Below are 13,349 nucleotides of genomic sequence, written 5' to 3' on the forward strand. Positions count from 1 at the left end.
TTTGGTGTGATGAAATGGTTTCTGTACATCACTGTATCTACTTCCTGTAATGCTAAAGGCATCATTTGCAGAATTGTAACTCCCTTCTAACTCATTTTGGCTTTTGCAAAACCCAGAAAAATAGCTGTATGGAGAATAATGCATCCCAAGAAAATCCAGCAGATGACCCATTAAAAAATAAAAATAAAATAGAGCAAAGACAAAAGCAACATGCTGACCCTCTGTAGGATACACTCAATGAGCACAGCTGGCAGCTGCCACCTGACTTTTCTACATGTTTATCAGTAAAGGGTAAAAAAGGCAAGCATTGGAAAAAGCAATGTAAAATGTAAAAGTTAAAAAACACACAAATGTAAGTGCATAGGAAGAAATTAATATAAAGTGGATGCAGAAAATAGCCAGCCTTCTGCATTTTACACACAGTGTAGATTTAATTTATAATAGCCATTTTTGCCCACCAAAATTGTTTGCATGTTTGAAAACGTATTAAAAATAAAATACTCATTTATATGTATTCAGACCCTTAACTCAATATTGCAAAAAACCCAATAAAAAACTCCAACTATTAGTAGCAGTTACAGGTGTAAGTCTTCTTGGTTAAGTCTCTATGTGCTTTGTACACCTGGCATTTATTATTTCTAGCATATCCTCTGACGCTGACAGACAGAATGGGAAGCATCTGAATTCTGATCTTCAAGTCTAACTGTTCTATGGAATCTTGTCCTGAAGCCACTCCAGTATTGTTTGTGGCTGTATACATCTGGTTATCACTGAAGGTGAAGCATTGTCCCAGTCTGAGGTCACTCACAATCTGGAGTAGGCTTTGTTGAAGGACCTCTCTATTTGGCTACATTCATCCTTCCCAGAAATTTTGACCAGTGTCCCTGTTCCTAAGAAACACCCTGGTATGATACTGCCACTACCATGCTTCACTGTAAAGATGGTATTAGCCAGGTGACTTGTGCTTGGAATTCTATTCCAAGAGTTAAATTTTTGATTCAACAGACAAGATAATTTTTTCCTCATGCGCTGTCCTTTAAATTCTGTTTGGCAAAGTGTACCCAGGCAGTTATATTGGCTTTTTCTCAAGAGTGCTTTCCATTTGTATAGTGCTGCTGAGCTGGTTATCTGTTTGGCAGGTTCTCCCATCTTTGCAGAGTATGTCTGAAGCTTTGTTAAGCTTTGTTAGAGTAACCATTGGGCTCATTGTTACCTCCCTGATCCTGGTCATCCTTGGCTGGTTACTCATTTCAGTTGGACAGCCATCTCTAGGAAGAGTCCTGGCAGTTCCAAGGTTATTCCATTTCAATTATTGGGGCCACTATTTTTCTGGGAGCTTTATACCCTTGCCCAGATCTGTGCCTCAGCATAGGTCTATGCAGAGCTCCTTAGACTTCATGGCTGAGGTTTTGTCTTGACATGCAATCTGAATTGTGGAACCTCATATGCACAGGCATGTACTTTTCTAACTATGTCCAATTAATCCAGTTTTCTACAGGTGGACTCTATTCAATTCCACAGACGTGCCAAGGATAATTAAAGCAAACAGAATGCACCTGACCTCAGTTTGGAGTGCCTGAATCCTTAAAAAAAAGAGAAATTCCATGTGTTGATAATTAATACATATTCCAACCTTTCTACACACTTGTTTTCTCATTGTCATTATGGATAATTTGAAGTAGATTGAAGGGAACAACGTCAGTTTTATTCATTCATAATGCAATCTAGAACACAATAAAATGTACAAAAAGTGAAAGGGCTTGAATGCTTTCTGAATTCACTGTCACTGTGAGTGACTGTTTGTCTGTCTGTATGCCTGGCCATGAAATTTAGAAGACTTCCTCTGGTAATAGTGTGCATGTCCCATGTTGCCTTCATGAATGATTTTTCCTTACTAAGTCTAGGAAGCGCTTTTAAAATCCAGCTCACTATTGAAAAACTAACTTCTATGTCCAATTTCCATTGCCCTGCCTGTTTGGCTTGGAGTTATTTTTCACTCCCCTGCCAGTGGAGAGTAGAACTCCAACACCAAAGTTGCAGTGTGGAGCACGGAGAGTCAGGGAGATCCAGGATTGGAATAGGGGTCTTTTCATTGTAAACATTACATACTGCCATTGGAATTTATGTAGTTATGTATTTGCAATCCTCTTTAAAGAACTTTAAACATAACCAGGGATTTCAGAACAGTAAAGAACCCAAGATAAAATCAAGGGCATGATACTGAATGAAGAACCAACAGTCAGTAACTAGGAACTACCATATTCAAAAACTTTAACAGTTACTAACTTTCATATTGTTTGTGAACAATGAAGAATACCTCTGCTGTTTGGACTCACGGGGGGAGGGGGGTGGAAAAGTTTAGAATCTGCAGTTTCCAGAGTGAATATGCAGTTTGACGTAAACAAACGTGTTAGCAAATTTTTGACTGTGGAATCCCTATCTCTAGACTGATTAGGGCGAAAGTGAATGTGTCCAAGTGTAATCAATTATTAAAGTTAATGGTTCGTTATTTTCTTTTTAGGCTCTAGTTTATCTTATATGCCATATAGTGCTGGGACCTCATAATTGTAAAATGTTGTGCTTCATACCGAAGCCTTTGTGAACTTTGTGAACTAGAAGAAGAAGAGAAAGAAAACAACCTGCAGCTGGATCCTGTTAAGAAGTCCATTTTTATCTGGTCTATGTATATATTTGTCGCTTTGGTTATATGACAGTAACAATTGTGTTTTGATGAAAAGAACTGCTTTGCTTAGTAAGATCATGGTAAACTTGCATCTATAAAAAGTATGTTTATAGGTCTACAGCTAATAGAAATAGAAACCCCATTAAGACCACCTGGCTTTGTAATGCATCAGTAAATGAGACACACAGAACAGCCTTAACAGCCTTTTCCTGGACACTATAATGAAATTTGGGGAGGGTGAACATGTTCATATTTAAGTCAGTTAAACAGTAGCGATATGAGGGGGTCGGTACTGCCCTCTTCCTTCACGTGTTGTGTGCAAACAAACAAACGTCCTGAAACAAAAATTGAGAAATAAACTTTAGTTTAGCTTCCACCATTTTAAGAAAAATGTCCGTAGGATTGATTTTATTTACTTTTGACCAAAGTGATCAAAGTGTGTTTTACACAATTACATGTTTTTAATGTCAAATAAAATGTCTGTTCTTTTTATTACTGTTGAGAGGCATACAATAATACAGTGCAAACAGTCTTTGGCAGAAATACAATACAACATATCAGGCAAATCTCTCAGAGTACTTGCTTCAGTTTTGTCAGCCTTGTGGGGCATTGCATGGAAAACCGGTCCAGACTGAGGCAGAGTACAGAGAGCAGGCTGCAGGGCAACATTACATTGGAGGTTGGGTCCATAGGGACCCAGATGAACAGATATTTTGACCCAATAGTTGGGGGCTAGAAGGAAGAACCATCAACCAATCATACAAAAAACCAAAACACATAAACATGAACTAAAGCAAAGCTGCTTGGATGTAAAGCTGTGCCAGTAATACAGTTACACACTCTCAATCGTATTATCTTGTTAATTTTTGTCCCCAAGCAGGGACAAAAAAACAAAACAAACTAAGTAAAAAACAACACCAAAAACAAACACAAATAATGCACAAGACAGTGGTATAGCAGAACTGCAAACTTAAGTGAGTGTGGTCTGTTTATGTGCCTGTGAGTAAATCTTTGATTCTCAGATATTTTTATGGGTTATATTACTTAAAAAAAGGAAAAACACACTTTTTTCCTGATATCTCTCCCTCCCTACTCTTCCATATGGCTTTTTGATTATGAGGTCAGAGAGCATCATTCTCACAAATGTGACATCGGCATTGTTCACATGCCACTTGAAAACTCTGGAGACCACAACGAAATGTTCTTAATATCCAAAGACAAGGCAGCAGTAGAGACAATGAAAAATGTCTGCAAGTCACGGTACATGTGATTAGAGTGTGAGATTAAAGACAGAGAGAGAGAAGGGGAGAGAACACGAGAATTGATCCATATTCTTTCAGGCCACCATACGCTTGCATAATCCTCTATTTCTTTAAGGAAACTTTTAATGGTACAGTGAAATGTAACAGACTTCTCCGTGGCCCTGGTTTGGCAGGGGGGTGGAGCTGAGGGTGGATGGGGTAGCAAGGGGGTGGAGCTATGTCTCCAGGAAAAGCAAAAGGCAAACCACTAAAATAACTTTGGACAACTAACAATGTTGACAAGAGTGTGTGAGCCTTGTGCCGCATAGAGACCAGGCCCTGTGTGGTTAACGTCCTTCTTCAACAGTGCTGAGAGAGCCTATTCAAACAGGAAATCATATCTTTCTGGAATAGACCAGAAAGACTATGCTGGATAGCACAGCAAGATGTCAGAGAGCATTTTTTAACTACCAATGTAAGAACATGATGTAAGTTCAATTAGACAACAAAGGGCTACAAATAGATCTTTATTTCAACTGCCACACCTTAAGCCCTTGTAAGCCCTCTTTTATTGTCAGGAAAAAATGCCTGATGTCAACCAGCACATGCCAGATGATATCTGAAAATGAACATTTGGTGATCAGTAGACTTTCTTCAATTACATTTTTTCCCCCATAAGATTTTCACATTATCTTCACATACAAGAGGCTGATACAAAGTGGGTGGTATGTGTAATACGTATATATTCAATAAATGATATAAAGCACCATAATCATTTAATAAAAGCTGGAGTAACACATTTCAATCTTTTTTTAATATACAATGTCTTCTGAGTAAATATAAAACTAGGAACACACTGAGGCACATAATGGCACATAATGAGTGTAAATAACATTTTACTTTATGTGTAAAAAACATTGAAAAGGTACAAAACAATACTTTTAAGGATGATTAAACTAAATATGTGTCATTAACGTAAGGGAAGTAGCACCATTTATCTGGCATCACTAACCTGAGAATGCTTTTTAGAGACTACATGGCTGATAATGGTTTATCTGTAGGATCCATTTCAATCTTGTTTTGCAATGTAATCCTCTCCTCTTCAGTGCATGCATTAGGGTAGCATCTGTCAGGCCAACACTTCTGCTGGCTGCTACAGGTCTCTGGTCCCTTCGTTCAGGCCTGATGGAGGAATAAAGCATCCTCAATGCAGTCCCTCTTCATCCATTCATCCATCCGTTATATTAAAGGCTGATAATATGGCAACTTCTCTGCATTTATCAGAGCTGAAGCCATGTCTGGTGAACTAGGAGGAAAAACAAAAGAAAACAAACAAACAAACAAACAAACAAACAAAAAACCCAACAACAACAACAAAAAAGAAAAGGCGGTGTTTGCATATGGTGGGCCGCAAGGGATGGCCGGTGTCAGTTGGGTCTCTCTAGGATGCTTTTGTGGGGGTCCTGAGGTTATACATTGTGTGTTGTGGCCTGCTGTTTCGATGGCTGGTCAAGGCACACAGGACAGCAAGCACCTTTCAGTGTCTCAGGGGTGGGACATGCAGCCAGGGGACACTTCTCCACGAAGCATGTCACTTGGGCCTCCTGTAGGCACGAGGAAGGGGGAGAAGGTTGGGGGTGAAGGCGATGGTGTGTGGGGGCAAAGACAAAACTTAATGTGATTCTTTTCCCAGTCATTATGTGCCACTGCCTTCTTTACTGTTATTCCTGAGAGGATATAATGAGCAGATTTTACAGCCAAGTAAAGCCAGACAAAACTTCTGCTTGTCTTAGCGATGAGACAAAGATACAAGTTATTCGGGGAGAAACTGACAAGGGAAAAGGTGAAGAATCGTTTGGGCACCAGTTGAAAAGAATGTCGCTTGGCACGCTGGTCTAACTCCTTGCCGGGAGCAGAGAACAAAAGTGAGAGTGTGTGCCAGACAGGGAGAAGGCTGCTACCCAGTCCGAAACACACCAGTGTGAGGCTGGCAGGAGGCTGGCATGGGAAGATAAAAGCTCCACTGAGCCAATGGCATTTGGTGTGTCTGCTGCAAGATAAACTCCTAGTAGAAAGGCAGAGTGGGCTAGGACATATCTCAGGGGATGGTCCCCAATTTTTTTTAATTTTTGTTTTTTTAAGTTGGCTGAGTCATATCTGATTTATGACATATGTCTGTGACTCAGATTCCAGGCAACAAGCACTACTGAAAAAGTATCATCTCACTAATTTGGGGAAGGGGAGTGTTTGTTTCAAATACATGCAAAACTAAATACATTTAATGCCTTTTTCTTTTACGAATGGTGCACATTTTAAACCTGGAAATTTCAGGACAACACCATAATGCCCCATGGTGGTGTTTGCTTTGTCTGATGTCACAGTGGTGTCTGTTATTTTCCTGACAGACACCTGATTAATCCAATTAGCTGAAGCAGACCTAGCCTTTTACATGCCCTTCCACAGGTACAGGTCATTAGTGCTTCTTATCCTGTCCTCAATGTCACATGGTGGCCCATAAACACTGGCTCTGCTGTTGAACGACAAGACTGGCTGAACCTAGGAATATTCAGTGAAATGCCTCATTGCCAGAATATGTAAAGTACACAAAGCTAATAACAGACACGCTGTTAAATGACCTCTGTCATTTAATGACCACTGACAGTCTGACATTTTAATGACTAGATTCTCAGAGGTGTGATGCATGCAGGGAGGGTTGCCTACATACTCTGCACTTGCAGGTGGTACAGGGGTCCTTCCTCCAGTTGGCGCCGTCTGCCCGCTGCCGACCCTCATCGTCAGTGCAGCCTGCCTCACTCAGACGGCTTTCAAGTCTCTGGATCTGTGGGGTAGAGGCCATGTGGCACAGTGAAGCGCACTACCTTGCCACCGCCCCTTGTTTTGGAGCTGGTCACAGAATCAGCACTGGGGACATCTGGCTCCATTAAACAGCTGCTTCGGGATGTGGCCGGGCAGTGCTGACTGATCCAGTCATTATTTGTGCTTGAGTTACTGGTGCTCAGAGCAGAAAAAAAACATCTGTATGCAATTTCCCTGAGTCCAAGCCGAAGTGGCAGAGGAGAAAAGTTAAGGCAAATCACTGTATATGTCTTTGGTTAAAAGGCTGAAAATAAAAATAATATTTTTGAAGTCCCTAGTCGCTGATGTTTAAGGCTGTGCTGTAAGTTACAGATGTATTAAATCTCTGATGCCTTAATTAAAGCCATGTGTTTGGAATGTAGATTTGCCTACAGCACGGACCAACTCATCTTAAACTCTGCAAATGTGTATTATCTGATACAGATATGGATATCCTATTTCAGTTCAAACAGCACCAATGACATCTACTCTCTAGAGCATTCAGATTTGACGCAATTCTAAATTGGCATGGTTTCCCAATTAAACCTCATTTTATGTTCTGACATATGCTTGCTGCTATGCAGAAAGAGATGTAGTAAATTAGGATTTGGGTCTAGATGTATAGAAATCACTGTACAATAGTTGAGCACACACTGACTGCTATTGCTTGTTATGAAGCAGCTCAAGCAGGAAGGCATGTGTTTATCATAAAGGCTTAAAGAGAACCCCACTGTGGGACAGGTGGGTCAGTATTACCTGCTTTCGTAAACTAGAGATGGTCTTCTGCATGTCCACAACAAAGTCCTGGAACTCATTTAGGGAGGATTCAGTGCTCGACTTCGATGAGAGAGTTACATTCACAAATGTGCTGTCGTCACTAACAAAGCTGAAAAACAACATATATTCATTTTAGATAGCATTATAGATGTTGTTATAGATAACAACAGCTTTGTGAGTTTTTTCATTTTAGTTCCATTATCTCAAAGTGCTTTACATATGCAAAATTACACATTTAAGTATACGATATATTAATAACACAATACTACAAAGAAATACATATAAAAATTATTTAAAAGCCATAAATACCATAGACCATCTTAAAAAAGTAAGTATATTTTTAAATCTGGATTTAAAAGAACTTAGAAAGCTTGCAAACCTAATGATTTGTAAAAAAGTGGGTTGGTGTTTAGGAAGTATATACGATTAAAGGTGATAAAGTGGCAGGTGATCTTAGGGACTAGCAGGAACCCTGCCTCTTTTAGTGGAAATGGCTGAGTCAGTGTAAACTACATGACCATAGTGTGCTATGATTTTCTTTTCCTGGTACTGATGTGGTTGCTGCATTTTTATCTGAAGCTCACTTAGAGAACAGCAGGCCAACCAGCCAGTAATCAGGCAGTAAAACCTTGCAGGAGGTCTAATCTACATATACAGGTGTGCACTTGTTTTTCAGTGACAACATAAGCTTATCACACATTTTATTCAAGATATTTTTTAAATAGATAATAGGCAGGTTTAGAGAGGTGACCTAATGCGACTGAAATGTTAAAAACCAACATCAAGGGTCATTCTGAGCAGTTACCTTACTTGGAGTAAAAGTACAAACTGAGATTTACCTGTAATCATCCTTGAGCTTTTTAGAAGGTTGCTCTCCTGTGTAGCTATGATCCACTGACCTGCGACCTCTAAAGTGGTAGGACAGGGCATTGAACTGACCTTTGGTGCGGCAGTCTGTGGGTTTAACCATAGTTGTATTTTGAGAGCAGGAAAAAAACAACACTCCTCGTATGTAACATCAGACATACAGGATATGTCAATTCTCAACAACAACAACAAAAACCCACAACAGCATTTCTTATCCAGAACACCAACTACCAGTACAGCTCTTTTGCTCAAAGGTGAGTCTGTGGAGGTAATTTGACTGAACTTAAAAGAACTGGCAACACTGCCCACACTGTACTCAAACCAGGGGATAGAGAAATCATTTGAAATCATTGGGTGCAGATCTTCAAATGTCCTTTAAGGGTGTTCTGCATGTATAAGATCTGTCCATCATCTACACAAAGCTTGTGAGTATGTAGCCACTGCTTTAACATGGTACACCCATACAAAGGAGCTTGTCTGAACAGATCAGCATAATAAAGGCACTTATGTAAGTGGAACATGAAAGAGCCTTCTGTTAGCAACAGGTCCTTTAGTTAGACCACTAACACAGAAAAGACAAAATTTAAAGTCATCTTTGAAGTTAAAGAACAAATCCTCCTATAATTGACTCTATTAAAGGAGGATTTATATGTTTAAACATAAATCAAGTACTATTTGTTGACCATGATTAAAGTGACATGTATGATTAAAGTGCCATAAAGTGAATTAGACTACATCCGAAATGATGTATCTGACTAAATCATAGCATATTAATGCATTAGTAAATGTTTTTGAAGTTGCCATTCTTGGTATTTGTCTTTGCTGGGAAACACTTCATTGAAAAACATCTTTGCTAAACTATGTTTAAGCTTGAACTCGAATTTTTAATCTGCATAACCAATACTGGATTTATAACCAAATTCATTTACTTCATGACCCTGAAAAAGTTCGACATATGCAATTAAGGCATATGTAATAAATATAGCATATCTTAAATGCTCACATAACATATCTGGCAATAAACCTGACAGTTCCATCGGGTGCTGCAACAGTCTAAATGAGAGTATGAAGGGCTGAGTAGTAGCTGGGAGCTACTACAGTAATGGCACGGTAATTGGCTAATTAACTGTAATTACTCATGCTCAAAATTTGCCAAATTTAACAAGGAGCCAAAATTAACAGGGATTTTAAACACTTAATTATGCTCAAGGAAACGACTCATTTAATACAACTATGGCACTTATTATTGAAACTAATCTTTATGCACACATTCATTATACTAAGCACCCACATTAAACTTCCTTTTAAAGAATTAAGGGTATTCTAAACATGGTATTATATCCACAGCTACAAATTCTGGCCTAGTCCCACTGCTTTGCTAACACTATGTGATGATATTCTTAGATCAATATTTTGTCAAGTGTAACTTGAAACATGGGGCGTTAACTAGACAGCTTTAATCATTACAACTAACATTTAATTCTGTAATAAGACTATATGATCCCCTATGAGAAGTCATTACACAATGACTAATATCTAATCATGGAAAAAGTGGTCACACGATATCAGGAAGTGCTCGTCAGTCTGTGCAGTCTGCAGCATCCATACCTTCACAGCAATCCTGCCACAGTCGCAGGTCAATCTTGGGGACATCATCACAGCTTCCATAGCCATGGGGGAATTCTGCCACACTGAAGACGTCTGACTGGGTGCGTGTGATGTTGTCCCCATTGTCACACAGCACCCGAGTGAGAGACGCTTGCTTCAGCTGTGTCAACTGAGCCGGGGTAAAGACGCCAGGGTTCTCATACCAGAACCTTGACAAACAGCAATTGGGCCAGTATGAAACCTCTCTTACAGATGCAGCTGTGCCTAAGAGATTTATTCAGTAGTCAAGAGAGTTCACCTGTCGCCATCTCTAACTCGTTTAAACTGGGTGGTCAGCAGACACATGAGGGTGGGTCCCAGTCTGCTACCAGGGACAAGGTCCTCGGCCATTAGAGCGGGGAACAGATCAATGTTCAGGGGTGTTCCATAGAGCCTGGGAACAGTGTGAACACAGTTTGGAGTGAAGCTACTCAAACATACTTCATTGTGAACAGGTCACACAGCAGACTCCATCTGTCATCTACATAGCTGACTCAATCTCCATCTACACAGCTGACTCCATCTTCATCTATACTGCTGAATCCATCACTCACTTACCTCTGCAGCTTCTCCCGAACGGTGGGACTGCGAATCTCGTTCCTCAAGTCATCGAATGTCTGGGCAGAGCTGAGGTTGCAGAAGACCCTGTAGTCGTTGTAGGGAGGGATGCCATGGTCACGCCCCCTCTGGATGTTCATAGCGGCGAGGTCGAGGGCCACCGTGTGTGCCATGGAGAACAGGCGCTCGGTCAGCTCCTTGTTCAGCAGCTGCGTGGGCACGCGCATCTTGCCCGCCACGCCAAACAGGCCACGCAGGAGTGGGTCGATGCCACCCTCGTTCACCACGCGGAAGGGTGAGAAGAAGGCCTTATGCAGCGGGATGTGGCCCTGCTGAATGGGTTGGAAGTTCTCATCTAGCCGGTACAGGATGGGGTTGATAAGGGTGTGTCCGAAGCGGAATGCGGCGGTGGCGAAGGCGTTAAAGATGCCAGGGTTGACGTTGGGGTCGTAGCCGTGGTATTCGCCCAGCAGCTTCATGCCTGCTTGGCCCAGGATCTTTGGCAGCCAGTGGCTGTAGGTGATGTGCTGCATCTGGGCGCCCACGATCTTTCGCGCCTCGTGATAGATGGTGTCGCCATCCCAGTGCGGGTTGAGGCGCAGGAGCTCGCCGGCGATGCGGTTGTGCTCACGCATCCACGCAGTGTGCATGGCAGTGAGGGCCAGCTGCTCGTTGGCGCGATGGTCACCGGCCAGGAAGCACGGGATGGGGCTCTCGTTTTCGTCACGCATGCACTCAGTGGGTGGGCCCGTGGCGAAGGGCAACAAGGGCTTGCCCGTGCGCTGGACAATGCCCTGCCGCAAAAGGCCGCGGTGGCCGGCCAGGTCGCGGACCTCTTCTGCCTCGTGCTGTGAGCTACCGTACACGTTGGAGGCGTCGATGTAGGATGTGAGCTGGTTGATCTGCTCGCGTGGGTACACAGAGTTCATGAGCAGTGAGGTCATCCCGCTCCCGCACACCGGGCTGGAGCGCACGAAGAACATGCAGCGTGCGCTGCCACTGCGTCGCCCACGCGGGTCATCTGGCGGGAACATTACGGGGAAGCAGGGCGGGTCATTGGTGCACACTGCCGTGCACAGCTGCCCATCGGAGAAGCGCGACTGGCTGAGTGCCACCACCGTTGAGTCCAGGTCATGGTCCAGGAACTGGCCCCACTGCATCAGCATGTGGGTGTACCGCTCATCGGGCGTAATGGTGTCCGTGCCCACCATGGTGGTGGAGACCAAGCGTGGCAGGGGCAGGGCGTAGCCGTTGTGCCGCCTATTGGTGGTGCCACGTGGCAGGTTGAAACCGTTGTCGTAAACAGACTTCAACAGGCGCTCAAAGGCAGTGAGCGAGGCACCCCACATTGGGTGCTGCAGGTTGTTGCAGGTGCCGTCGTGGCTGCGGTACTTCTGGTGGAAGCAGATGTCCGAGCAGTTGTTGATGCGGCGGTGGGTCTTGCAGCCCGACAGGTTAGCAATCATCTCCAAGAAGCGTGGTGACACCAGGTCATTGTAGCGGAAAGCTAGTCATGTGGAAAAAAGAATGAAAATTAAGCATATTTGCCCTAGCTGTAACATGCATTTGAAACGCCATGTTTCAACCTGAAAGTTCTCCAGTAGGGAAACATGAACTATGGATGTGAACTGTCAGCTGAGGTTAACAATGACCCTCCCCACAAAACTTAACTACTTTGTTCAGTCTGCTTGTGGGGAGACTCAGCTTACTAATAATGCTTTATTGCTTTCATTTTCATAACCTGCATTTGAGAGGTGCGAAATGATGTGTAAAATGATAACCTAAGTTACTGAAGCCCCAGCTCTTCAGCACTAAGGAACCATAAATGTCTGTGCTTGCTTGCTGACCATGATAGTCTGGCTGGTGTCATGAGTAATAAAAACAGGGAGGCTTCTTCTTGACAGTACAAAGCGCTCCAGTGGCCAAAGAGTCTGACATTAAAAAAAAACAAAACACTCCAGGCTCACTGCTCTTTTAAGCACAACTAGACATTTGAATTGCTGTGCAAGGGTAAATCGCAGATGGAATTTTTGCAGTTTCTTTTAACAAACCAAAGCCAAAGAAACTTGGTCCTAACAAAGTTCGGAACGGTCTGTTATACCTGTTCCATTGGTGTCCACCATCAGTCCTTGGTTGACATGGCCCTGAATGAGGAGGAGGGTTTGCTCGAAGATCTCCCCTGCCCGGGCCTGCTCCACGGTGTAGGGGTCTCGCGGGTAGCGGAACAGCGCCAGCAGCTCAGCGGGCGTGCGGGGCGAGCTGGCCAAACAGGGCGACAAAACATAGACTTCAACAGAAAGTACAAAGTACATTCCTTTTCATTACATAGGCATGTTAACATTTTTGTCACCTTAAAATCTTGATTGTAATTCACTGGTGACATCACAGACATGATTGTACGTTTTTGTAGCGCGACTGTAATTCACTGGTGAAATTGCAATCCCTCAATCAAGAAGAACTCCAGCCTTTTCCATTCAGAATCATTTATTTATCACATATCATTTATCACCACGTTAATAGTGGTTATCAAACTTAGACATGCTCCTTTGTTCATAAGATGTGCTCCAGGCCATTTTATTGTATATTAACACACACACACACACACACACACACACACACACACACACACACACACACACACACACACACACAGTCCTTTGTTTAAACGACAAGTGATAGATTGCCACTGAATGAAAGCTTGCTATTAGTGAGCATGCGTT

General features: G+C 42.5%; 1 protein-coding gene across 2 annotated transcripts in view; it reads right to left on the reverse strand.

Annotated features, from left to right (window-relative positions):
- Positions 1-3,150: 3,150 nt before the first annotated feature.
- Positions 3,151-13,349, reverse strand: part of LOC113580665 (peroxidasin) — a 39,903-nt gene continuing 29,704 nt past the window's right edge. Inside the window, exons 16-24 of one of the 2 annotated variants that reach the window (XR_004776802.1) lie at positions 12,731-12,888; positions 10,630-12,136; positions 10,331-10,465; positions 10,033-10,241; positions 8,397-8,511; positions 7,537-7,666; positions 6,650-6,763; positions 4,937-5,528; positions 3,151-4,543 (exon numbers count right to left, since the gene is read on the reverse strand). Coding sequence is in view for 1 of the 2 variants with exons in the window: in XM_027015356.2 (XP_026871157.2) it covers positions 5,394-5,528; positions 6,650-6,763; positions 7,537-7,666; positions 8,397-8,511; positions 10,033-10,241; positions 10,331-10,465; positions 10,630-12,136; positions 12,731-12,888 (2,503 nt within the window). In the remaining variant the exon portion in view is untranslated. Of the gene's footprint in view, positions 5,529-6,649; positions 6,764-7,536; positions 7,667-8,396; positions 8,512-10,032; positions 10,242-10,330; positions 10,466-10,629; positions 12,137-12,730; positions 12,889-13,349 lie in introns of both variants that reach the window. The other variant, XM_027015356.2, reaches the window with a different exon arrangement.

Source organism: Electrophorus electricus, chromosome 13 (genome assembly GCF_013358815.1).
Source record: "Electrophorus electricus isolate fEleEle1 chromosome 13, fEleEle1.pri, whole genome shotgun sequence".
Classification (NCBI taxonomy): domain Eukaryota; kingdom Metazoa; phylum Chordata; class Actinopteri; order Gymnotiformes; family Gymnotidae; genus Electrophorus; species Electrophorus electricus.